The sequence below is a fragment of the Gymnogyps californianus genome, chromosome 28 (genome assembly GCF_018139145.2).
Source record: "Gymnogyps californianus isolate 813 chromosome 28, ASM1813914v2, whole genome shotgun sequence".
NCBI lineage: Eukaryota > Metazoa > Chordata > Aves > Accipitriformes > Cathartidae > Gymnogyps > Gymnogyps californianus.
Window position 1 is genome coordinate 1,044,199 of NC_059498.1, and position 27,978 is coordinate 1,072,176.

The window sequence follows — 27,978 nt, forward strand, 5'->3', positions numbered from 1 at the left end:
GGGCGGGCAGCGGCGTGGGCGCAGCCCCGGCGAGGGGCCGAGGCGGCGGGGCGGGCAGGAGCGGGCCCCAGCGCGGCTCCGCTCGGCTCCTCTTCGGCGCCGGCCGTCCCCGGCGCGGCAGGGCACGATGGCGCCCGGGCTGGGGCCGTGGCTGCTGGCCTTGTCCTTGGCCGCGGGGCCGGCAGGTGAGAGCCGGGAGGGGAGGGCAGCGAGCCCGGGGCTGGGGCTGCCCGCGGGCGGCCCTGCCCGTCCCGGGGCCCCGGGGCTGCGGCTGCTCCCGCGCCGGGCGCGCTGCCGCCTGGCGCTCGCCTTCCTTAGCGGGGAAGCGGGGAGCGGGTGGCGTGGGCGGGAGAGGGCGAGGGCGAGGGCGAGGGCGGCTCTCGGGCCGCGGGTCGGGGCCCAAGTGTCGGGAGCAGGCGCGGCTCAGCCCCGGGAGGGCAGGCGGGGCATTGCCCCGGGCGCGGGGCTTTGCCGGGAGCGAGGGGGGTGGCGGCTGTCGCTGTGCCGGGGCGGGGGCGCCGGGGCGGCGGGTGAACGTCCTCGGGCCGTGGGCGCGCCCTGCCCGGCCGCCTGCGCTCTCCGTCCGCAGGGGTGTGGGCGCAGCTGAGGCTGGTGGAGGCCGGCGGAGGGCTGCGAGCGCCCGGGGACTCCGTGCTCCTCTCCTGCCGCGGATCCGGCTTCACCTTCGGGAGTTATGCCATTCTGTGGTACCGTCAGGCACCCGGTGGCAGTCTGGAGTGGGTGTCCGTTATCAGCTATGATTCGTCAGTCATTCGGTTCGGGCAGTCAGTGGAAGGTCGAGCCACAGCCTCCCGGGACAATTCCCGGTCTGAGGCATCTCTGTCCCTGCGTGCCCTGCACCCCCGGGACTCTGCCCGCTACTTCTGTGCTGTTCGCACGGAGAGAGGAAATCCAGCCGAGCTTTAACACAAACCTGCTGGGGCCCGGTCCAGGCTGCACGAGGTCTGGAGCCGGCGAGTGCTGAGGTGGCTCAGGACTGTTCTCAGGAAGAGAGTGGCCATCACTGCGCACCGCGGGGTGGTCCTGGCCTTTCTGCAAGAGCTCCTTTCCTGGCACCGCCAATTTCCATCTCCTGAGTCCCAAATGCAGTGTTTTATTCTGAGGAGGTGGTTCAATGTGTTTCTGTCACCCCACCAGGCTGGCCGCTCTGCCTGCCTGCAGCCCCTCTCTGCCTTCCCTTGGCCTTCTTCTTCTCTGGGGTACGCAAAGCCCTTGGTCTTTGGCCGCACCATTGCCTGGCAACACCACTGCTTGCTTCCATTGACCCTTTTGTGGGCCATTTCCTTGTGCCAGTGAGAGCAAAGCAGTGATGGAACAGCCTTGCTTTTGTTTCAGGTGCATCTCAGGGTGATGAGATCCAGGCGACGAGGTCTACAGTGTGGTGGCGAGCAGGGAATACCGGGACCTTACGATGCACTTACAGCTCCAACGCCTCCTATATTTACGTGGCCTGGTATCGGCAGCGTCCCGGTGGACCGCTGCAGTACTTGCTGCAGAGCAAGGGCCGAGGCGGCTCCTACAGCCACACAGCCCCTTTTGCCCGCAAGAGGTTTGCCTGCCAGGCCGACAAGAGCTCCGGGACACTGATCATCACCGGGCTGGAACTGGGGGACAGTGCGCTCTATTACTGCACCCTGCAGGGACCACAGTGAGAGACACTTGGGGCGTGCCTGAACAACATCAGCTTCCTCCCCTCCTGCTCTCCCATCCTGCATGTTCATGGGGGTCACAGCCCATCTCAGTGGTGAGTCAGTGAGTGGACTGTGCCTGGGGTCAGAGAGAGGGGGGTCTCATCGTGGCTGGGTGCTGTCAGTGGTCCAGAAAAGAGAACAGAATAGCATAGCCTAGACTATTTCAGTTGGAAGGGCCCTACAGTGATCATCTAGTCCAACTGCTTGGCCAGTTCAGGGCTGACCAAGTTAAGGCATGTTATTAAGGGCCTTGCCCAAATGCCTCTTAAAAACTAACAGGCTTGGGGCATTGACCACCTCTCTAGGAAGCCTGTTGCAGTGTTTGACCACCCTCTCAGTAAAGAAATGCTTCCTAAGGTCCCGTCTAAACCTCCCCTGGCGCACCTTTGAACCATTCCCATGCGTCCTATCACTGGATACCAGGGAGAAGAGATCAGCACCTCCCTCTCGACGTCCCCTCCTCAGGAAGCTGCAGAGAGCAACGAGGTCGCCCCTCAGCCTCCTTTTCTCCAAACTAGACAAACCCAAAGTCCTTAGCCGCTCCTCATAGGACATGCCTTCTAGCCCTTACGGGGGGAAACCTGATGTGGGAAAACTGAGCAGAGCAGATCTGTGGGCAGAGAGGAGCTGGGGAGAGGTGAGCAGGAGCTGTTCTGCCCATGTGTGACAGCCTGCCTGCGGTGTCATTGCCCATCCTTGCTAATAGGACAGGGGCAGAGGAGGAGTTGGAACTTAGCACACCCTTTCCTGCCTCTCATGCGTTGCATAAATTGAGGCGATGATCCTTCCCCTCTACTCAAAGAATCACTTAATGACTGAGGTTATTTTCGCCCCTTTCTCAAAAACTTCTGCTGCTGTGTTGCCCCATACGATGATGTCCTGGTTTCGGCTAGGACAGAGTTAATTTTCTTCCTAGTAGCTGGTATAGTGCTGTGTTTTGGATTTAGTAGGAAAAGAATGTTGATAACACACTGATGTTTTTAGTTGTTGCTAAGTAGTATTTATACTAAGTCAAGGATTTCTCAGCTTCTCGTGCCCAGCCAGCAAGAAGGCTGGAGGGGTGCAAGAAGCTGGGAGGGGACACCATCAGGACAGCTGACCCAAACTGGCCAAAGAGCTATTCCATACCATATGACATCATGCCCAGTATATAAACTGGGGGGAGTTAACTGGGAGGGGGAATCGTGGCTTGGGAACTAACTGGGCATCAGTCAACGAGTGGTGAGCAATTGCATTGTGCACCACTTACTTTGTATAGTTTAATTCTTTTAGTATTGCTATTGTCATATTATTATTATCATTGTTTTTCATTCCTTTCTGTCCTATTAAACTGTCTTTATCTCAACTCACAAGTGGTTTTTTTTTTCCTGATTCTCTCCCCCATCCCAGGGGTGGGGGGGCAGTGAGCGAGCGGCTGCGTGGTGCTTAGCTGCCGGCTGGGGTTAAACCACGACAGATGATGTCATCAATGTAGTGCAAGTGTTCCAGAGCTTCACTCTTTTCCAGTGCATTCTGGATTAGTCCATGGCAACTGGTGGGGCTGTGCTTCCACCCCTGGGGCAGTCGATTCCAGGTGTACTGGATGCCCCTCCAAGTGAAAGGAAACTGTGGCTGGCACTCTGCTGCCAAAGGGATTGAGAAAAATGCATTGGCAATATCAATTGTGGTGTACCTCTTGGCTACTTTTGACTCCATTTCATATTGAAGCTCTAGCACGTCTGGCACAGCAGCACTCAGCGACGGCGTGACTTCATTCAGGCCATGATGAGTCTACTGTTAGTTTCCATTCTCCCTTAGACTTTCGCACTGGCCAAATGGGGCTGTTAAAGGGTGAGCGAGTCTTGCTGATCACTCCTTGGCTCTCCAGTCAACGAATCAGCGTATGGATGGGAATCAGGGAGTCTCAGTTGGTGCGATGTTGCCGCTGGTGCACTATTATGGTAGCGATTGGCACCTGTTGTTCTTTGACCCTTAGCAACCCCACAACAGAAGGGTCCTCCGAGAGACCGGGCAAGGTGGACAGCTGTTCAATTCCCTCTGTCTCCAAGGCAGCTATACCAAAGGCCCACTGGTACCCCTTTGGGTTCTTGAAATACCCTCTCCTGAAATAATCTATGCCAAGAATGCATGGAGCCTCTGGGTCAGTCACAATGGGGTGTTTTTGCCACTCATTCCCAGTTAGGCTTACTTCTGCCTCCAATACAGTTAGCTGTTGAGATCCCCCTGTCACCCCAGAAATACAAATAGGTTCTACCCCTTTATAGCTTGATGGCATTAGGGTACACTGTGCACTGGTGTCTACTAGAGCTTTATACTCCTGTGGGTCTGATGTGCCAGGCCACTGGATCCACAGAGTCCAGTAAACCTGGTTGTCCCTCTCCTCTGCCTGGCTGGAGGCAGGGCCCCTCTAGTCCCAGTCATAGGATTCTCCACTCACTTTTTGTAAAAATGGATTAGAATTCCTTCTCATAGGATCAGGAATAAGATCAGCCCTTCCACTCTGTCTGCGACACTGCTCACACTGCTCACTGGAGGCTGAAACAGCAATTTTCCTGGAAGAACCCTGATTTGTGATTGTTTTTCCTCACAATTCGTGTACCTGTGCATCTAGGATCGAGGTAGGTTTTCCATCCCACTTCATCGTATCCTCTCCGTGCTCATGCAGGTAAGACCACAGGGTACCCCATGATGTGTACCTCCTATCTCCTCTCTCTTGAGCAGAGGGACGCTTATTTCTAATAGCTGAGATATTGGTCCGTGCAGGTGGGAGGCAGAACTTACCCTGAAATCGCTGGAACTCTTGGGACAGTTTCTCAGCTATTACGTCTGGCAGTTTCTCCACAGCCGAGATGAGGGAGGAAGAGAGACTTTCTTTGTATTGCTGGAGTCAGCCAGCCAATTCATCCACTGTTGGTCCCTCTTCATCTTTCCAGTCCATTACTGCCAGTGCATTGGCATATGACAATGGTGCGCTCTGTGTAAACTTCCGCCACATGGGTCATGTGCAGTGGACTTCATCTGGATCTGTGGGTAACTGCCCATTGTCCGGGTCATAATAAACCATCTCCCACACAGCTAATTCCCTCAGGTACTGGATACCTTTCTCCATAGTAGTCCACTTGCTTGGATGACATACAACATCTTCCTTGAAGGGATACCTTGCCCTCACGCCTGACAAGTTGCCTCCAGAGGCTGAGGGCTTGTGTCTTTTTTCCAATTGCTTTGTCAATGCCCCCTTCCCTAGAAAGTGATCCCAGTTGCTTGGCTTCCCTGCCCTCTAATTCCAAGCTACCAGCTCCGTTATCCAAGCATTGGAGCAAGCAGGTGATAATCTGCTCGCCTGGATGATGGCTGAAGTCTTTTTGCATACCTTGCAGCTCACTCGGGGATAGGAATCGAGTGATTATCTCCAGTTCTGCCTCTTCCTCCTGTTCTTGTGATAAGCCTGGTTCACCTTCATCCTTCGCTAAGCAAGCTGTCTTTTTTGAGTATTTCTTCTGTACAGGGGCAACTGATACAGGCGTGAGTTGGTTCTCTGGTTCAGCTGCAGTGCCTGTCACAGGCGTTGGAGTAACCGTAGTGCCTGTCGCCGGGCTTGGAGCGGCAGCAGTGCCTGTCGCCAGGGTCGGAGATGCTGCAGTGCCTGTTGCTGGGGTCGGACTTCTTGCTGCAGTGTCTGTCACCGGGGTCAGAGGGGCTGCAGTGGCTGTCATTTTGTTGTCAGATCCAGAGACCTTTGCTTCCCCTTGAGGGTACTGAATAGTGTTAAACAGGGCTCGGTAGGCATGGGCCAGGCCTCAGCACATTGCAGTGATTTGTGTCTCCCTGGGATTGTTGGGGTGACAGCATACTTTTTCCAAAAGTTGTACTAGTTTTTCAGGGTTCTGCACTTGTTCAAGGGTGAAGTTCCAAAACACTGGAGGTGCCCACCATCCTAGGCATTTACCCGTGCTACCCCACATACCCTGCCACTCATAACTCTCCAGCCTTGGGGCAGATCTCTGGGTGATCCTCTTAAATAGTTGTTTAACCCTGAACAAGACCTGAACCACATTCAGGAACAAGCTAGTTCCTAGCAATAGGACCATGTTAGTTTCAACATTCCAAAGATATTTAAAATTTTCAAAATTCTTAAACACTACCGTAATAAGCCTGCAGGAGGAGGGGAAGCTGAAGGAAGGTGTCTGCTCCATAGGTTGGCTCTCCAAGGAGAAAAGGTAAAGGGTATAATTATTAATAGTTTCCACTAGATAGCTCCTGAAGTACGGAGACAACGGCAATGCGGAGTATAAGTACCGGATTAGTCCCATGACAGATAATTTTAGCGTACCATAAAGCAGTGTTACATAGTACAGCAAAGTGAAAACCTTAATCTACCTCACCTTATGGGTTATAAGCAGCAGCACAGGGACTACACATGGCAAGTAAGGTGATACATAACAAAACTCTAAGAACGAACGCCACGACTCTAAGAGCCAATGAATCAACATTGTGACCAGCGACTACTAAACTAATATAATGAATGCTTGTAACAAATTCGTTTTAACACGCACTGGTCAGATCTGTTGTTATCTCAACCCTTTGTGCCCCACATTGGGCGCCAAAAGGACTGTTGTGGTTTAACCCCAGTCAGCAGCCAAGCACCAAGCAGCTGCTCCCTCACTCCTGCCCCGCTCCCAGTAGGATGGGGAGGACAATTGGGAAAGAAGGTAAAACTCGTGGGTTGAGATAAGAACAGTTTAATAACTAAAGTAAAATAGAATACTAACCATAATAAGAATGAAATATAGTAATTATAATAATAGTAATGAAAAGGAATATAACAAAAAAAGAAGAGGGGAATAAAAGAAAAAAAACCAGTGATACACAATGCGATTGCTCACCACCTGCTGACCAACGCCAGAGCCGCGATCCTCCCCTCCCGGCCAACTTCCCCCTGATTATATACTGGGCATGATGTTCTGTGGTATGGAATATCCCTTTGGCTAGTTCAGGTCAGCTGTCCTGGCCATGCTCCCTCCCAGCTTCTTGTGCACCTGCTTGCTGGCAGAGCATGAGAAACTGAAAAATCCTTAACTGAAGCGCTACTTAGCAACAACTAAAACATCAGTGTGTTATCAACATCATTCTCACACTAAATCCAAAACACAGCACTGTACGAGCTACTAAGAAGAGAGTTAGCTCTGTCCCAGCCGAAAGCAGGGCACAGCAGATGCCAGTAATACAGGAAACATAACCATGCTGAATAGCTCTCCTGACTCCTCTGTGTGCTACTTTTTTACCCACCCACATTACTATTGTATCACTTGCATATTTCTCTCTTGCATTCCAGCTTTGAAACTTGTAGCCAAAAGAAGAAAGCGAGTTTTCATCAACACTCCTGTAAAAAGCTGTTTCTGGAAGTCATCAGGGCAGTAGCTGTGAAAGGCAAGATGCTAACTGCAGTACCACTTGCTTAGAAGAATGAACACTACCTGAGACTATGAGCTTTTACCTCAGGGTCGATGTGACCTGAAGACCCAATCTAAGCCAGCTCTTCCTGACTCAGAACACCCCATATCAATGACAAAACAAAAGAAGATTTACCCTTCCATGAAACCAGGCATATAACCATGGCCAGAAGTACAATCGACCAGAATCCAGGCTAAAGCTCCCCACCTGCACGGGACATGGGTTTAGAAGAATGAAGATTCATACACCACTGTCCATATATCTTTACCACCTGCATGGGACAAGCATGTACTGATCCAGCATAGGACAAGTACATTCTGATTATGTGAGCAATAGTCACTGATCAGCCACATATATAGACACATATATAGACCCTGCTTTTCTCTGTATCAGGCGAGGGCAGGGCTATGTGTATAGCTAAAATATAAAATAATAAATTCCCTTGGTAATTCTATGCTAAGCATCCTTGCCTTCCTCCTCAGATGGCAAAGAACTGACGTTACATAGCAAAGTCTGAGTTTCAGTTTTCCCCTTTGCCCTGGCACATATCACCTGCAAGGACGTGAATGTGCCTGTGAGTCTTTCACAGAATCACAGGAAGGCTGAATTTGGAAGAGACCTCAGAAGGCCACCTGGTCCAAGCCCCCTGCTCAAGCAGGCCCACCTAGAGCCAGTTGCCCAGGACCGTCTCCAGACAGCTTGTGAATACCTCCAAGCATGGAGACCCAACAACCTCTCTGGGCAACATGTGCCTGTGCTCGGTCACCCTGACAGTGAAAAAGTGTTTCCTGATGTTCAGAAGGAACATCCTGTGTTTTGGTTTGTGCCCATTGCCTCTTGACCTGTCACTGAGCACCACTGGAAAGAGCCTGGCCCCGTCGTCTTTGAACCCTCCTTCAGACGTCAAGATTGGAGGCAGCCTGGGCTGCAGTGATCATATACTGGTGGAGTTCGGAGTCCTGAAGGATATGGGTCAGGCAAAGAGTAAAGTCAGGACCCTGAATTTTAGGAAAGCAAAATTCCAGCTGTTCAAGGAGTTAGTCAATGGGATCCTCTGGGAAACTGCCCTCAGGGACAAGGGAGCAGAACAGAGCCGGCAGATCTTTAAGGATGCTTTCCATAGAGTGCAAGATCTCTCGATCCCCAGGTGTATGAAATCAGGAAAGGGAGGCAAGAGACCAACATGGCTGAGTCGAGACCTGCTGGTCAAATTAAAGGACAAGAAGGAAATGCATGGAAGCAGGGACGGGTATCCTGGGAAGAGTAGAGGGACGCTGCCCAGTTGTGTAGGGATGGAGTCAGGAAGGCCAAGGCACAGCTGGAGCTGAACTTGGCAAGGGACGCAAAGAATAAGAAGGGCTTCTACAGGTATGTCAGCCAGAAAAGGAAGTGTACCCCCCCATGATGAACTCAACTGGCAAACTGGTAACAATGGCTGAGGAGAAGGCTGAGGTACTTAACAACTTTTTTGCCTCAGTCTTCGCTGGCAATCTCTCTTCCCACACCTCTCGAGTGGATGGACCCCAAGGCGGGGACTGGGGGAGCAAAGTCCCTCCCCCTGTAAGAGAAGATCAAGTTCGTGACCACCTGAGGAACCTGAACATGCATAAGTCTATGGGACCTGACGAGATGCATCCCAGAGTCCTGAGGGAACTGGCTGATGTAGTTGCCAAGCCACTCTCCATGATATTTGAGAAGTCATGGCAGTCAGGTGAAGCCCCCGGTGACTGGAAAAAGGGAAACACTGCACCCATTTTTAAAAAGGGCAGAAAGGAGGACCCTGGGAACTACCGACCTGTCAGCCTCACCTCTGTGCCTGGGAAGATCATGGAACAGATCCTCCTAGAAGCTATCTTCAGGCACATGGAGGACAGGGAAGTGATTCGAGACAGCCAGCATGGCTTCACCAAGGGCAAGTCTTGCCTGTCTATGATGGAGTGACTACCTCAGTGGACAAGGGAAGAGCTACTGACGTCATCTATCTGGACTTCTGTAAGGCCTTTGACACAGTCCCCCACAACAGCCTTCTCTCAAAATTGGAGAGATACAGATTTGATGGGGACTGTTCAGTGCATGAAGAATTGGCTGGATGGTCACATCCAGAGGGTAGTGATCAATGTTTCAATGTCCAGATGGAGATCAGTGACAAGTGGTGTCCCTCAGGGATCCGTATTAGGACCAGTACTGTTTAATATCTTCATCAATGACATAGAGAGTGGGATCGAGTGCACCCTCAGGGAATTTGCAGATGACACCAAGCTGAGTGGTGCAGTTAACATGCCTGAGGGATGGGATGGCTTCCAGAGGGACCTGGACAAGCTTGAGAAGTGGGCCCATGTGAACCTCATGAGGTTCAACAAGGCCAAGTGCAAGGTCCAGCCCCTGGGTCAGGGCAACGCCCAGTATCAATACAGGCTGGGGGATGAAGGGATTGAGAGCGGCCCTGCCGAGAAGGACTTGGGAGTACTGGTGGATGAAAAGCTGGACATGAGCTGGCAATGTGCGCTTGCAGCCCAGAAAGCCAACCATACCCTGGGCTGCATGAAAAGAGGCGTGGCCAGCAGGTCGAGGGAGGTGATTCTGCCCCTCTAACTCCACTCTCGTGAGACCCCACCTGGAGTACTAGAGATCAGTGACAAGTGGTGTCCTTCAGGGGTCCATATTGGGACCAGTACTGTTTAATAGCTTCTGTGTCCAGCCCTGGAGTCCTCAGTACAGGAAAGACATGGACCTGTTGGAGTGGGTCCAGAGGAGGGCCACGAAGATGATCAGAGGGATGGAACACCTTTCCTATGAGGAAAGGCTGAAAGAGTTGGAGTTGTTCAGCTTGGAGAAGAGAACGCTCTGGGGAGACCTTATTGCAGCCTTTCAATACTTAAAGAGGGCTTATAGAAAAGATGGGGACAGACTTTTTAGTAGGGCCTGTAGCGACAGGACAAGGGGTAAAGGTTTTAAACTAAAAGAAGGTAGATTCAGATGATACAAGGAAGAATTTTTTTACAGTGAGGGTGGTGAAACACTGGAACAGGTTGCTCAGAGAGGTTGTAAATGCCTCATCCCTGGACACATTCAAGGTCAGGTTGGACGGGGCTCTGAGCAACCTGATCTAGTTGAAGATGTCCCTGTTCATTGCAGAAGGGGTTGGATTAGATGACCTTTAAAGGTCCCTTCCAACCCAAACTATTCTATGATTCTAAGATTCTATACTATTGCCCAAATGAAGCCCAAATGATTGGGAAAAGCCAGCACGGATTTACCAAAGGCATATCATGCCAGACTAACCTGAGCACCTTCTACAACAAAATAACATTTTCTGTTGATATGAGGACAGAAGCAGTGGATGTTGTTTACCTGGACATCAGCAAAGTGTTTGACACTTTCCCACAGCCTTCTCCTGGACAAACTGGCGAGATGGATGGGTGGTCTGTGAGATGGGTAGGAAATTGGCTAACAGGCTGCACTAAGCGCGTGGTGATCAATGGTTTTAGTCAGGCTGGCAGCCTGTCACAAGTGGGATTCTTCGGGGGTTGATACTGGGCCTCACGCTGTACCACATCTTCATAAATGATCTGGATGGTGGGCTTGAAAACACCCTCACCAAGTTTCCTGATGACACTAAACTGGGTGGTGAGATGGACACATCAGAAGGGAGAGCCATCTTACAGAGTGGCCTGGACAGGCTGGAAGAGTGGGGTAGCAAGAACAATATGAAGCTTAACAAAGACAAGTGCAAAGTCCTGCACCTGGGAAGAAATAACCAAAGAGCCCAGTACAGACTGGGATCTGTGTGGCTGGGGAGCAGCCTTGCTGAAGGGCACCCGGGGGGTCCTAGTGGACAACGAGCTGAAATTGAGTCAGCAGTGCACTGCTACAGCAGCAAAGGCAGGTCAAATCCTGGGCTGCATCTGCAGGGGCATTACTAGCAGAGACAGAGATGTGATCATCCCACTCTACTCAGCACTTGTCAGGCCGCACTTGGAGTACTGTGTCCAGTTCTGGTCCCCACAATTCAAGTCAGACACAAACAGACTGGAGAGGGTGCAAAGAAGGGCCACGAACATGATCAAAGGGCTGGAGAACCTGCTCTATGAGGAAAGACTGAAGGAGTTAGGTCTTTTCTCCCTGGAGAAGAAAAGGCTTAGGGGGAACTTCATCACAGTATTCCAGTACTTAAAGGGCAGCTATAAAGAGGACAGATGTTCTCCCTTCACCAGGAGCCAGATGGAGAAGACAAAGGGCAACAGGTCCCAGTTGCAGTGGGAGAGGTTCATCTTGACATAAGAAAGAAACTTTTTACAGTGAGAACAGTCATTCACTGGAACAACCTCCCCAGGAGTGTGGTAGAGTCCCCATCACTGGAGGTTTTCAAGATGCAAATGGAGAGCGCGTGAGATAAGCTCTTTCCTACGGAAGCCTGGACCAGATGATCTTTTGACATTCCTTCCAACCAGGGCTGTTCTATGATTCTTTGTTTCTATTCTGGGAACTTCAGAGGCTGTATGGTGAAGTGCAGGTTAGTGCACATTGCCTGGGTTCCTCTCCAGCATGGCCCAGTTTTAACTCTGCGGCCTGGTTGCAGAGCTATGGGATCATGGAGATGTGGTGGGGTATCTTACAGAACTACTGTAGGGAATGAAGCCAGGCTGATTAGAAAAGACAGACTGGGAAGGTGAGGAGGGGGGATTGCCCTGTCTATGAGGGAGCAGCTGGAATGCATGCTTTGGGATATACGATGAGCCAGCTGATAGCGTATGGGTCAGGATTAGAGGGCAGATCAGCATGGGTGACACTGTGGTAGGTGGCTACTACAGATCACCTGATCAGGAAGAAGAAGTACACAAGGTCTTCTTCAGACAATTGGGAGAAGCCTCACGTTCACTGGCCCTGGTCCTGGCCCTCATGGGGTACTGGAACCATGTCAAATGTTTGTTGGCAGGACAGCACAGCAGGGCACAAGCAGTCAAGCAGTTTTCTGGAGCGTACTGATGAAAACTTCCTGACACAAGTGACTGATGAGCTGGACCTCCCACTTGCAAATGAGGGAAAATTGGTAGTGGATGTGAAGGTGAGGGGCAGCCTTGACTGCAGTGATCATGCGGTGTTTGAGCTCAGGACCCAGAGAGGAGGGAGCAATGCAAAAAGCAGGACTGGAGCCCTGGACTTCAGGAGAGCAGAATTTGGGCTCTTCAGGGATCTGCTTGGAAGAATGCCATGGGTTATGGTCCTGGACAGAGGAGGAGTCTAGGAGAGCTGCTTGATTTTCAGAGATTAGCTCCTTCAAGCTCAGGAATGGTTCGTCTTGACAAAGCAGTAAATCAAGCAAAGGTTGCAGAAGGCCAAAATGATGAACATTTCTGATCAGGAAGAAGTAGACGAGGCCTCCTTCAGACAACTGGAAGAAGCCTCATGTTCACTGGCCCTGGTCCTCATGGGGTACTTGAACCATGCCAAACGTCTGCTGGTGGGACAGAAGCCCTGGACTTCAGGAGAGAGAATTTGGGCTCATCGGCCATCTGCTTGGAAGAATCCCATGGATTATGGTCCTGGACAGAGGAGGCATCTAGGACTCTGCATTGGAAAGCAAAGCTACTTTCCAGCCAGTCTGTCTTCCTTTTTCCCATGGTCAAGTTCTGAGTTGTTTGTTTATTTTTATGTGCTTCTCTCCAAGATCTGAGACTACAACAGGAGCAAGAGCTTGTGAGCATGTGTGTTTGCAGCTGCTGGATCCCAGAGATCACAAGCAGAAGCCCAGGGAAGTGGTGGAGTAGATGAAGCGATTGCTTGAGCTCTTCCTGCCTGCTCATCCTTGTCTCCTGGGGTCGCAGGTGCCCTTTCTCAGGTGCAGACAGAGGCCTCTGGCCCCGCGGCAGGGAAGGTCTCGGAGTCTCTCATGCTTACCTGCCACGTCTCTGGTGCACCCATCACCGACAGCAGCTACGCTTGGGACTGGATCCGTCAGACTGCTGGCAGAGACCTGCGGCATAGAGTGTTGCAGTATCCTTTCACGGGACTCCAGCACGTTGCTTCATCCTTCCAGACCCGAGTCACCAGCTCTGCAGACCCCTCCAGGAACCAGCTGTCGCTGGAAGTGCTCTCGCCATCAGCTGCAGACACGGCCACCTATTTCTGCAGCACCAGAGAGCTGGAAAAGGGCACAGTGCTTGAAACAGAGGCAGGGCCAGGGCAGAAGTGGAAGGAGGGGGGTTAAATCCAGCCAGGTCTTTTGTGGTTGGCTGCAAGGCACAGCTCTTCTAAATTTCTCAAGACTAGTCTGGTCTGACTTTCCTGGAAGGGTGCACAGAGCTGCTGCAAGTAGCAGCAGCAGACTCTTTCTCATGCAGACACAAACCCCATGAACATGCTGTTACCTTCTTCCTTCCTTCTCAGTCTCTCCCACAGGCAGAAAGAGACAGGAAAGAGGTTTTTTATTTTGGAAGAAGCACAACAAGCAGTGAAGGAATTAAAATTTTAACATGGAAAGGCAGAACTCAATTGCATTTGACTATGTCATATTGTTCAGGGAGTAATGTTGCAGCAGCACATAACAATAGTCAGTCAATTGTATCTGTGAAGAGAGTGGCACTGCACCAGGAACTGCACTGCCGAGATGGTTTTTCCCACGATATAATGAAAAATTTCTTCTCTGCACTCCTAGGTTTGGCTCCATGTGAATAAACACACATGTTCTTATTCTGAGGACTGACCATTCATTTCTTTATTTGGAAGTGTAGGTTTTCATGGAAGTGCATTTGCATATGTCTCCATACGCAAATGCATCCATATGCTTGTGTGCATGCACACATTGCCCTAGGCATCCTATACAAGAGCTACAGATACGTAGGAGGTCAGTTATCCCCAAACTTTGCCCTGATTACCACATTTGGCTCTATGGAAGAATTGCTGTGGTGGATTAATCTAAGAGCCATTGAACACAGTAGACTGCCTGTCAGGCCAATGTCAGATGTCTTGCAAAGGCTATAAATACAAAGCAAATGCTACTTTATTTCTTCTGTTACCACCCTCCTTTCTTGTAGGTGTCAGCAGCTCAGGGACGTCCCCAAGCAGATATTATAGATCTCTTTTTAAATCACTGCTTTTAGCTGTCCTCTCCATAGTGAAGGCTGTGACTTACTGTTTGGTCTTAAATATCTAGTTTCCTAAGATCATCTATAGCGTTTCCAAGGAATCCATGACCAGTAACATTTCTGTCTTGGAAGAAAGGTTAAATGGGATGGTTCTGTCCACAGAAGAATCAATGCCCACCACATCCTTTAAGAGAAAAGTCACCGTCTTGACAGATGTATCCCAGAACCAGCTCTCCTTGCCAATAAAAGCCACGGACACAGCCTCTTACAAATGTGTGATGAAATCAGATGGATGTGCTGGAGGCTCAGAGTGAGCTGTTCCAAAAAAAAGGAAATTGTGTTAAAATACAAATGGAGATTTTTGGGGGGTCAGGAAGATTTATGCTGGAAGGGCCAGGATAGTTTCTTCTGGAAAGAAGCAGGGTAGACCTTTCAGCAAGGTCTGAAGGAATTCAACCAACCATGCATGCACAAACCACCTGCTAGTTCCCCTCCAAAATGTATGTTCATCTGCCTAGGACACTTTTCTAGAGGAAAGGGGGGCTCCCTCTCTTCTGATTTCCTCTGAAGCAGAACTCAAGGAGAGGTCTTCAGTATCACCTCGTGGAACACAGATAGCCTAAACATTCTCTCTAACACATCACTGGCAGTATTGGAGCGCCTCCTGCAATTTTTTGGAGGGGATGCACCAGGACAGAGAAAGAAAAAACAAAGGCAGAACTCAGCTTTTAAACCGAACAAATCCAAGCGTGTGGCTTGTGGGAGGCTGTGAAGACAGGTGTGTTTCTGTGGCCACCCAAATGGAAAAAGGCTGTTTAACTGCATCTGAGATCTCAGTGACAAGCAGGGTGCGATCTCACTGCTCTGGGAAGATTTGGCAGCAAGTGAAGGGTGTGGGAGAGGCACCTGTAGGTACCCAGGCCTGTCACAGGAGGTATTTAGAGCTTGTTCTCTTTGTCCTGCCAACAGTTCAAGAGACTCAAAGTATCACATCAGCCAGCTTGACAGCTTTCCTGGAGGCATGAGGCAATAAGGAGCAGAAAACAATTTGACACAGTAAAGGGAACAGCACATGAACGTGCCCATGTTAACAATGGAAAATATAGCAGCACTGGTATTAAATACAGTGATTAAAAAATGAGAAATATACCTTTGAACTTGGTAACAACAATAATAAAAATAAACATTGAGTAACACAGCATGGAACCACACAGATTTGTGAACAGGCTGAAATTATGCTATTTCCTTTTGTGTCTTAGAACTGGATTTGAGGATTCAGAAACTGCTCCACAATTCCAGGTAACCACTAATCAAAATCATTAAAGTAAAATAAAAATCAAATTAAAAGCCAACTTTAGTCAACCATAACTAGATGCTCCCCACCTTCAAACTCAACTAAAGGCACACATAAATAATAAATCAAAAGTCCAAAGTATAGCCAGCTCAGTGGTCAAATAATCTAGTTCACAAGATCAAAGAAATTGAGAAAAAAATGATACATATAATGAGGAAAAAACTCCCAAGACCCTTATAAAAATGGCAGTCAAGAAATATTAAAAATCAAATACCTGAATAAATAAGCAACTTCAGCACATCAAGGCAAACAGAGTCCATTAAGCCACCATCAGCTAAACCATAAAAAATCAGTCCATGTAACATGGACTGATTTTTTTATTTGGCATGAAAATAGGCTTTGAGAACATAAATACTTGAAGGTCCAGAAAGAGTTAGGAAATGTAGAATGAAACTAAATTGAAAATTAATATGACTAGGGCAGCTGGTCCTCAGATATTCTTTAAAATATTTCACCCTAACTCTCTTGATGTCTGTTAAAAGACAAACTCGTAATCAGGTCCTTTAAGTGAGAACAGCTCTATCAACTCAAAAGGAACAATATTCCTTTTTGACAAGTATGGGCAATATTTTAGTGAGAGATTAATACTACCCTGTCTGCCAAAAAAACCAATGCTGATAATGTTATTTTTAGTGTATAGAAACCTGCCTGGAACGGTATTAGATTGTTCAGAAGTAAAACAGTGTAGAAGAAGGGGAAAATAAAATCCAGCTCTTCAAAGGACATGAAAGAGGAGACATCACCTGGCACTGAAAAAGGCAAAGGTTTTTGTACAACTGTCTACCACTGTGCGTACTACGTACCACAGTGATTGAAAAAGACTGAACCACTGCACACAAATTATCTCACTCACTGACTTCTCTTGAAGGTGGAAACATGGTACCCTACATAGTCTCTTTTTCATCAGACAACTATATGCACATACACAAATTTAATTCCCAGAATGACTCAGACAGCAGAAAGATCTTTCTATGCAAGACGAGTTTCCTCAACATTCAACATCAGATCTTGGATCTTGCAAGCACATCATTTTAGACATCTGATCGTCAGCTCAAATTGAGCAAGTGGGGATTAACCTACTGTATTTAGATGTTTCCATTTAAGCTTAGCATTATGTTCTTCTCTTTGTCTCAGAGCACGGAGGAGGTAAGATTTGTTCCCACTTTTTTGGTAAGAACAAAGATCCTTTTAACTTCATATCCAACAGTGGCCAGAAACAGATGCATGAAGAACAAGAACAGGAGACTAGAAAGGATACTTCCCACTAGTAATCTCCCAGCTACTAGACATCAGAACAAGGACTTTGAATCACATATGGTTCCTTTGTATTTACCATTTATGAGTTTATTCAGGAGCCCCTTGTTCATCGTTTTGGCCTTCTGCTACTTTTGCTTTGTCAAGACGAACCATTCCTGAGCTTGAAGGAGCTAATCTCTGAAAATCAAGCAGCTCTCCTAGACTCCTCCTCTGTCCAGGACCATAACCCATGGCATTCTTCCAAGCAGATCCCTGAAGAGTCCAAATTCTGCTCTCCTGAAGTCCAGGGCTCCAGTCCTGCTTTTTGCATTGCTCCCTCCTCTCTGGGTCCTGAGCTCAAACACCGCATGATCACTGCAGTCAAGGCTGCCCCTCACCTTCACATCCACCACCAATTTTCCCTCATTTGCAAGTGGGAGGTCCAGCTCATCAGTCACTTGTGTCAGGAAGTTTTCATCAGTACGCTCCAGAAAACTGCTTGACTGCTTGTGCCCTGCTGTGCTGTCCTGCCAACAGACATTTGACATGGTTCCAGTACCCCATGAGGGCCAGGACCAGGGCCAGTGAACGTGAGGCTTCTCCCAATTGTCTGAAGAAGACCTTGTGTACTTCTTCTTCCTGATCAGGTGATCTGTAGTAGCCACCTACCACAGTGTCACCCATGCTGATCTGCCCTCTAATCCTGACCCATACGCTATCAGCTGGCTCATCGTACATCCCAAAGCATGCATTCCAGCTGCTCCCTCATAGACAGGGCAATCCCCCCTCCTCACCTTCCCAGTCTGTCTTTTCTAATCAGCCTGGCTTCATTCCCTACAGTAGTTCTGTAAGATACCCCACCACATCTCCATGATCCCATAGCTCTGCAACCAGGCCGCAGAGTTAAAACTGGGCCATGCTGGAGAGGAACCCAGGCAATGTGCACTAACCTCCACTTCACCATGCATTTCAGTTCTTGGGTCATGTGAGCTATCCCATGACATCTCTATGTTGTCAATGAGATCATAGCCCTGCAACTACTAGCAGAGCTCTAATATCTCTTGTTTGTTCCCCATACTGCATGCATTTGTGCACAGGCACTTTAAAGAGGCACCCAGCCATGCTAATTTCCCAGAAACTGTATGAGGGCTTTCTTTTTCCCCATAGATACTTCCTTTTTGTACACACACGTGAAGTACACCCCTTCCAGCCCTTTTTTTTTTCATTATGAAGTTTGTCCTGTTCATATCACTCCTCATATGTTTTGTACCAACCCTTCCCACCACTTTCTCACTTGATTATCGATCATCCTCTTCCTCCCTTGTTGCTTCTAGTTTAAAGCTCTTCTTATCAGGTTGGCCAGCCTGTTGACAAAGACATTTTTGTCTCATTTAATCAGGTGGATCCCACCTTTTTCAAACAGTCCTCAATCCTCAAACAGAGTCCCATAGTCATAGAAATCAAGTCCCTTTTGCCAGTGCCAGCTGTGCAACCAACTAATGGTTAACTGGCAGGATCCATCCGCTCCTCCTTCTCACCACCCTCCCCCTCACCAGCGGGATCAAAGAGAAACCCACCTGGGCCCACATGTCCTTGATCATCATCCCCAGAGCCTGCTTGCTACTCTCCAGGACTCCCCTGGCAGTATCATTAACACCCACATGGAAGACTAGCAGGAAGTAATAGTCTGTAGGTGTAATAAATTTTGCAAGCCTTTTAAAAATGTCCCTGATCCAAGTCCATGGCAAGGGGTAAACCTCCCTAGATGACAGGTCCAGCTGGTCCTCCCCAGCTGTCAGAGGGGGCTTCTGTTCCTTGCAGCAGGGAGCCTTCCATTACTAACACTCACCGCTTTTTCTGGTGCTCCTGTGTGGCTCATGGTCAATGGGCCCAGACACCTTGTATGACAGAGCTCACAGCTCCTCATTTGCTATGACAGCACTGAATCTATTCTGTAGTTGCAAATCTTCAGGTGAAGCAAGAGCCTTCCTCTTGGTGCCAGAAGTCACAAGCTCCCAGCCTTTGTCATCATGGGAACCTCCATTTCCCATCCCAATGGGCACAGACTCAACCTGCCTCTCCTTTGTTAGAAAAGGAAGGAGTGGGCTCTTGAAGCTGCAGAGTCTCAGAGATTGAATCCATCTCTTGCCATCAAGGTCCAGATAGTGCTAATGATGCAGAAATTGATCATCATGAAGGATGTGATCAATCTGCAATGCCTTTACTCTTTAATAACCACTTCCATGGGTACAGTGCCTCTACCTAACAAAGAACAATCATTTTGCCTACTTTCTCATCTTAAAACAGCATAAAGACTTTCTAAGGCACCAAATGACCCCCAGACACCAACTCTAAGAGCCCAGATAAGGCACATTCCTAATGCTCCTGAGCACTGAAACCAAAGTCAAAGTGAAAAAGTAGCTTCCTGCAGCCCAGAATAATTTTCATAAGTGCTTTGAGATAGCACTAAAAGTACTGATCTTTTTTCCTGCTTTCTATCCAGCTTAACTCCATGAGACTTTTCAGAGGTGGTGTCTAATCCCCAAGTTTTCACTTATAATTCAACATTTTTGGTGTTATTTTAGGCCCTTCTTTGAAAGCCACATCATGTTTCTTCATGTGGTATGTTGGGCCAGAAACCACTCAAGAAGTCATGTGACTGCCTGTATAATCCAAAATTCTGTGTAGTGAAAAAGAAGGAAGAGACAGTTTTTGTAACGAAATATATCACTGTGTTTGGGGACTGGAGTACCACAATGATATAAACAACATAGGGCCCTGTACAAAAACCCGAAGAAGGAAAAAAGGCAATATATTTTGAGGAAGAAAGGACATGGGTGACTGAAATTAATAAGGAGACAAATACAACATTCTTTTCATATTACTATATATTCTGGAAATATAGAGCTCACAGGGTTTCTAAAAGATGGAAGAAAGGGAGAACTCAGAAATTCTGTGCTCAATCAAGCTATTTGAAATCATTGAACTATTCAGTTATTGTTTTTCCCTTTCCAGTTTTGGAAGAAAATGTGGCGCTGGATACCCTCATGGGGTTGCACACGTGGATAATTAGGACAAATATCTGGCTTTTCATTTCCTGTTTTTACAACACTTTTGAATACCATGAAGAAAGAGTTATTTATTGGAATAAGCATTAGCAGTGTGAGGACAGATAAGCTTGTATTTGGAAGTGGGACCACTCTCACAGTTGAACCAAGTAAGTACCATTATTTTGTTTCTAAAAATTATGTTAAAATTAAGGTGGGGGAGGACAAAGGAATCTAATGGTTTGGGTTCACTGTAAGAATTTTCTTCTGCAATAATCCCTATAGTGCACTCTCTCTGGCCAGGGTTTCAAGCTGAATCCTCAGCTTGTATCTGCTTAGGAAGCCTTCACAGGAGCAACTGGGCTACAACTGTATATCACCATTACTCCACGATCCCCAAACACCTGGTGTGCACTACTGAAGTTTAACATGTTATAATTTATTCCCAGTCTGGATAGCACTCTGGCCCAAATTTACTGTGAATTGTACTATCCTCCAGTGAATTTTTACTGCCTCATTTTGAGCAGGAATGCACAGCTCAGTGAAGAGCTGACAGTGGAGAGAAGTTTTGAGACAGGTCTTTAGCTCGCTGGTATGAGTAGTTAGTTTTTGACACTGGCACCCCACTTGTAGTGTCACCAGGTAGGTAACTCCACTGGCATGGAGACAGAAGAGGAAGGAGGTTAAATACCCTTGGGCTTAAATTTTCACAAATGTCTCATATCCAAGACCACTTAGAATGAATGAAAATTGGCTACCAAGTTGCCTAGGCTTTGAAAAAAACAGATGTGGTGAGTAGGGTTTATAACAAGCCTTAGTTCTTCCTATCTTTATTTGGAATTTCATGATGTACAAAAAAGGTGGCTGTCACCCCAGGCTTTTCTGTGAGAGTGTGAATGTTGGGGCAGCAGGGGAGTTTGTTAGGTTGATCTTTGTTATCCTAAACATCCAGGTGCATACCTTAAGACTTGTTAAGATGCTTTCAGAGGTCTACCTGTCTTTAAAGTGCTGCAAAAATGTCCCATGTAATTTTACATACCTAAACCATCCTGCTCTCATTCCAGAAGGGCATGGGGCTCCCTTAGGTGCTGACTAATATCTGTCCAGGTCTGTAGAATGTCTTGCATGGGAATAAATGTCTATTTTGGAACAATTTAAGTCCACTTCCAATTCCAAAGGGACAAAGGAATACAAAGTTATCATTCTGAAGAAAGATCTGTTCTTTCTAACTAACGAATCCTCAGTTGTAAATGTAGGACCAGAAGAAACTGCCAGATTCCATTATTTTAACATCAGTCTACATTGATTTGAAGATGATATTTGTCAAAAAAAAAAAAAAAAGAGGTAAAATATCCCGTAAAGAATAGTAGAATTTGGCAAGAAAAAACAACCAACAAAACAGTCTAAGAGCTGGCAGGTGGAAGATTGAGCAATAGTATTACCATTTCAGACATTTACAGAAATGCTGATATGATACTCTTGTTTCTCACATAAAGGGTCTTATATATCTTTTTTAAAAAGTTTAGTGTGTTGGTTATTCTGCTAACAAGAAAAGATTTGTTTCTCATCAGCTGAAGGTAGCATGTGGCTCATTGACTGCAACAAGGTATTCTTGGTTTAAGGAAACTTTTACAGTACATTACTCAAATTTTTAAAACATCTTCACTGGATTTCCCACAACTTGGGTTAGAGAACAATTCATTTCACAAAAGGAAGGTATTAACCTTGTCTTCTCTACCCTGAAATGCTTTAAATCATTCTTTCTGTTTTTCCTGCCTATCTATCCTCTCTGACATCCTGATACAAAATTACATGAAACTTCAGTTGAGTGAAGTTTCCATGCTGTTCAATGATTTCTCTTTCTCTAGCTAAGGATAGGATGACATTTTCAAAGGTGCACAAAGACTTTAGGATTATGTTTCACAGTAAAAGGTAATAGGCCTTAAGCATCTAAGTCATTTAGTGTCTGTTGAAATACTTAATAAATTGAAGCCAAAATTTCCAGAATTTGAGCAACCTGACCCTTTTGTTGTTAAATTTGGATTTCTTTGGGAGATACTAATATGCATTTTAAGATGCTAAGGACAGACGTGCTTTATCACCCGTATCTTTTGAGAATCCCCCAAACCAAAATGACGTAGAAAAACATGCATTAGTAGTCACTGTGGGATATTCAAGGCGTATTCTCTTGAGGGCTCAGTTAAGGACAGATAAGGTTTTTGTTTTGTTTTGTTGTTATTTATTCTGGATAAAACTTTCATTAAGACTACTAAGGCCCATAACATTATGGAATATATAGCTCTTCCAATGACTTTGTAAGATTAAAGGGAAAAAGAAGTACAACTTTTTGGTCTAATAAAATGCCACTGCCAGAATGTAATACACAAATCCCTCCCAAAAGCAAGCAGTGGTAGAAATTCATGGCTGTATTCACAGGTAATGCAAAATAGTGGGACTCAGTTGAGGCTTCTGGGGTCTGGTAAAGAAATAATTCTGCTTTATTAACTACAGTTGCACTGTGTACATTTGTTCTTGCTGAAGATCTTACTCAGTGAGTTATGCCAGAGAAGCAGCTTGCTAGTATACTGGCTGTTTGGAAATACTGGAGATCAGAAAACATGAAAAGCCTTTAAAGATCTTCTCAGATAGCAAAGAATGCACAGGACTAACAGGCTCTGGCAAAACCATGTTACAGCACCTGGAAAGGAAATGTATATAGGAGGAACAGCAAAATGAGCCTTTTTTGATTTACACGTTTTAACTGTGCGTTACTGCTGCTCTTGTCTTTGGGAAGGGGACTCAACTGACCGTGGAGCCAAGTAGGTATTCTTTATGCATTAACCTTTTCTGAGTTGTTATTGTTTGGATTTTCACTTTTTTTCCTTTTATTCCTCCTAAAATTCAGGCAGCCACTCCTCCATGCTTTAAAATCACTAATCAGACTTTAGGCTTTCTATGTATAACATTTTTATATGCAGTTAGATAATTTAAGTATAAAAAAACCATGCTAATCCCACTTCCCAGGAGCTGCCAAAGAATTTGTGCTCCACAAGGGCAAGTCCTGTCTGCTATCATGATGAATTTCTTTGGGACCTAACATCTATCCACTTAGGCATCTTAATAAGCTTTTCACAGTAATTGTTAGGTTTTAAAGTCATGCTTGGACAGTCTAAAGGGAACTAAAGTTTCTGTGGAGGTTGACATTTAAGTTCCTAAGACTTTCTATTCTATCAGAGTTAGAAAGACAGCACTGAGAGAAGGATAATGTACAAAAGCATTACATGGAATCTTATGCAACATTTCTGTATCGGTTTAATCTTACTAAGTTGTTCAGAGTTTGGGTTAAACTGAATAGATCAAATGAAGTCAATGAATGCTTGATTCCTGTTTGGTGTCTTTTTGCTGTAGGTGTTGACGTGCATGGAGTTGTGCCTGTTTTATTAGTAGAGCCAACCCGTGAGTTTATGGCAGAGTACTACTTGGCTTTCACCTCAGTTCCTCAGTACTGGGGTATGGGTGGTGGGGAAAGAGAGTAAAATCAGAGGTCCTTGATCAAACCTTGAAAAAATACCCTGTGATGAACAAAATGTTAGACCTGAGGGATCTGTTGACCAGACTGCAAGGCAGATACCATGCAAAATTCAAAGCCTAATGCGCCTCTCTTTAGCAAAGAGACCCATCAGGATGCTCCTGTCAAATTGGACATGTAAATCTTTTTTGTATGTCTGATAACCTTTCATAAGCTGAGCCCTTTTTGGCAAGGAAGCATGCTAGATGATTTTCTTCATTTTCATGTTTTTATTATAATTCATGTTGCTAATCTTGTCCCGACATTGGTATGTGGAAGCACTCTAGTTTCTCCACCTATGACCTGAGGGCAAAGATATTTTATTTTTTAAAAAGTCATGATATCATAATGATTTTTTGGCTACTAAATTATTTTGAGACCAACTGTTTCCTTAAAAGACATCTCCTTCAAGTTTAAGCAATCTTATTTCATTACTTGTATGTCTTATAAGAAATTCCCAGAGAAGTCTGCTGCTATATAGTTGAAATTCAGGCTTTTGCAGTTGTCAAGCCTTTGTCATTCATGTGTGTTGCGTGTATGGAGTTCAACTCTAAAATTCTTTCAAAACTGAAAAAATACATCTAAAAGTTTCAGAGTAACTCTTCTGAAAGACGCATGAGAGAGCAAGGATCCCAAATTCTGTGAAAACTTGTCAGCATCTTTTAGGTTCTTTCAAAACTCCAGTTCTAGGGCACGTTTTTCATGCCTCGATGTTTATTGGTATCTTAACACTTAAAGGACTACCACTGAAGATTATTACACTAATCTAAGGAAGATTGTAAGAAGATTTGTCCATGGACATCAAAAGTTCATAGGCCTCGGGGTGTTCTTCCCTTCAAATCAATTTATTATACAAACTCTGCATTACACTTCTAACTGCCCCTGGAGTTGTGGGACTAACAACATGGCACAGCACATGGATGAGAAAGGTCACACTTTTTGGAACAGGCACAAGAATTTTTGTTGAACCAAGTGCCAATCCTCTTCTCTTTTCATTGTCTCCAGACTGGGTTGGAATGTCTTACACAATGTGCAATGTCTAGTGCGGAAAACCTCCCCCACAACTGAAAGTTCTTAACCTTGTCAGAAACTCCTGGAGAAGTGGAGATATGCAATTCACAGACTTCTGATCGCTTCTCTCCTGCTTTCCCATCTTAGAGACAAAAATCCTTCTTGCATCTGAGCAGTTATTATTGAAAAGATCAACCTTGTCGCCAACTCCAGCAGCAGTATTAATTTCTGCAAGTAATGTGATTCATTGGAGTAACCTTGCACAACAGTGAAGCAACAAACTGACTTCTCTTGCTATGATTAGACCTTTTAGCCACATCAGAAGAAGATATGGGGGAGGGGAGGGAGAGTAAAGGAAAAACAGTTATTCCCTCATGTCTCATGAATATGCAAGACAGTCCTTGATAGAAGTGTTATTTTTAGGAATTAAATTGTTGAGAAAGCAGAACAATTTGACTCTTGGAGTGCCATGCATAAAAGTTCTCTTCTCATTTGCAGGTCCTTTACTTATAAAATAAAGAATTCACATATAGGCACAAGCTTTGGCAAAAGGAAGCTTAGAATCCTGTGGAATTAAAGCTCCTATAAAAAACCTACTCTCATACTCCCTTTCTGTCTTTGATCTGATCTTTTGGAAGCAGCAGCAGGAAATAATGACAAAAAAAGGCAGTTAGTCATTGATAATGCTAGGAATTAGTGACAGCCGGAGTATATATGAACTTTAGGTGACTTAGCACTCAGGCAAGCTTGCAATAAAATCAAATCATGACCAAACAATGCTTTTTTTTACAGAGAGTCAAAACAATTCTGTCCCACAAGTCATTGTGATGAAATCAAAGAAACTGGAAGAAGATGGCAGCATTGGGAAAGCAGCTTGTTTGGCAAGAAATGTCTATACAAAGAACATCAGGTTGGAGATGTCCTCTAATGAGGTCGTATATGAACAGAATACATCCATTCTGACATCAGAGGGGTTGTATGATACTATTAAGGTGGTCAATGTGACAAAAGACACAGAGGTGACCTGCGTGGCCAAATTCAATGGCAGAACTATTACCGCCAACACAACATTGCCAGGTACAATTTTGTGGTATAGCTGCAGCTTATTTCTGGGGACAGTGTCTTCTAGTGCTTGCTATTTCTCCTGATAGTAAGCATTACCCTGGGCAACCAGCAGAAATGGGAAAGACATCTGGTACTTAAGCAGGTAGAGCTGAAAGATATTTAAAAGCATCTAAAATAAATGGTCTTAACTGTTTAACAACTTAGAGTTACTTTTTTGGGAGAGAAAAAGACACAATCTTTTTTTAAAATGTACATTTACTTATGACTAAATACTTCACCACATAGCAGCAAACCTTCTAGAGCACAGCCTGAAACAGCCTTTCTAAAAACAACAAAAAATTAAAGTGGTGGTGTGCTTTTTTTTTTTCCTAAACCACTTTTTATATTTTGGGGGATTGTTTTGGTCATCATGAAGCTCATTCAAATAGTAAAAACAAAACAACTCAGGGATTCTTTTGTTTTCTGCAATTGCATGGAGAAATTTTCTCCTCAAATTAATGTTAGAATTAGTGACCGATCATCTGAGCCTCAGACTGTACTGCCCACATGTTCCTATGGGAAGGATCATATGAACATTTTGTTTAATCCTTTTTAAAATGTGGATGTAGTTTATAATGCCTTTTCTTTATCATGCTACAGAAAAGGAGGCTGAAGAACCAGTAACAGGGAAGGTTTGCAACACCACAGACACCTCTGCACAAGGTTAGTTACTTAAATAGACTGTGAAGTTACATTACTACGTTGGGGATAAACACATGGAAATGTGTTTTGTCAGGGGTAGAGGAATCAGAATACAACATAGTCATCAAACACAACCTGCTTTTTCAAGGTAGCTAGTTTAGTAACAGACAAGCAACAGGAAGCAAAATCCAATCTAGACAGACATCCTCCTCCCCTGTTGTTGCCATGTTTCTCCATCATCTTTTTCTTTGCTGGTGTTTCTTTCCCTGAAACTATTACCTGTGGTTTTTTCCACTTTCTGCCAATATCACAATATACAAATCTAGACCATGATCTCTCCCATCTTTTCTCTATCACTAAGCAGATATCAAAGTGGAGAAAGCGAACATGCTGTCTATGGCTGTGTTGGGTTTGAGAGTCCTGCTGGCAAAAAGTATCGCCTTCAATACACTCATGAGTATCAAGTTGTTTCTTTTCTGAGGTAAGGAAGCACATAGCTTGATCTGTAGAAATACTGGAAGCACATGCCAGGAATGACTGCCTGTCTTTGTGTACTTCTCTAACCCCACAAGCAATGATAACTGCTCATCTGCTCCTGTGTCCTTTAAATAACTCCTGTAGATTTGGGGGGGGGACGACACCAACAATGACAGCCCCCCCCCGAAAAAATAACTAAAAACCCCCCATCCTCCCTCCCAAACCACAAAGAAAACAACCCCTTTCTGTATCCAAAACTCAGTTCTTGGTGGCTGGTCCCCAAATTTTCTTAGCAGCAAACTTGCTTTGCCAGAGCAACTCAGGTATTACCAGAAGTGCCTAAAAGATATCTCATTGAGTATTTCAAGTGGCAGAGCACAAAGCCTGGAGAAAAATCAAGACAAATAAGGAGTCAAAAGCAAGGCTCCCAAAATGCAAACATGTGAAGTAGTGGGAGGAAAGAGGAGGGGGGAGGTTTTTCAAATTAAGGTATCGAAAGAGGCACAAAAGATAGTCCAGCCTAAATTTTGAGAGTCTACCTGTCTTGATCTGACAGCTATCAAACAGTGGCATGTAGGCCCAATTGCATTAAATGTAGTTTAAAACACACTTTGCTCTTCCAGATGGTGGGGAAGCAAGGCAACAGCAATCTGAACAACAGCAGGAGAGAGTGTGTGCCAGCAGCACAACGGGTTGAACAGCCAATGTCAAATCTTCTGACAATAACCATCCAGAACACAACACAGCACCTTCCCCTTAAGACATTTTATACTGTTGAATCCTGCCTAGCTAGTTTATTTAGTTTTAAGAGTTGTAACTGCTTTTGCTATTTCTTTTTCTCTGTGAACTGAGGAGAGTGCATTTTTCCTCATCCCCCTGCTAAGTAGAAATTGATCTCCCCACTCTCTAGCCTTTGCATAGAAGCATCCAACCTGCTTCAATAGTTTTGAAAGATCCAGTCCTCACTATAGATATATGACCCTTCAAAAACACCTTTTACAGTCATGCTGCATTGCTGTCTGTAGAACGGATGTAATACTGCTGAGAGAATTCAGGCACAGTGGATGCTATTTATAGCTTTAATGTTTTTTAGATAGCTTTAATAACAATAATTTTCTGGTGTAGATGAGAAGACCTGTGTTGGATCTGAAGTGATTCAATTCAACCAGATAATGTTCAACCATAGAACCATTTCTTTATTAAACCTGTATTTCTTCTGCAAAGTACATGGCACATGCATTTTAGGTTACTGTAGTAGTGACCAAAATAAAGTTTTACTAAGCCAAAATGC

At 45.8% G+C, this 27,978-nt stretch overlaps 2 protein-coding genes across 2 annotated transcripts in view; both read left to right on the forward strand.

The window, feature by feature from the left end:
• The window catches only part of LOC127026700 (M1-specific T cell receptor alpha chain-like), a 186,347-nt gene that overhangs the window by 93,219 nt on the left and 65,150 nt on the right, over positions 1-27,978 (forward strand). The gene's annotated exons all lie outside the window — the stretch shown is intronic.
• LOC127026699 (Ig heavy chain Mem5-like) lies at positions 128-27,965 on the forward strand. Its single transcript, XM_050912019.1, has 8 exons — positions 128-185; positions 590-891; positions 4,455-4,471; positions 19,997-20,055; positions 25,257-25,541; positions 26,169-26,231; positions 26,575-26,691; positions 27,311-27,965. The coding sequence occupies exons 1-7, from the start codon at positions 128-130 to the stop codon at positions 26,688-26,690; spliced, it is 900 nt and encodes a 299-aa protein (XP_050767976.1). The 3' UTR covers position 26,691; positions 27,311-27,965.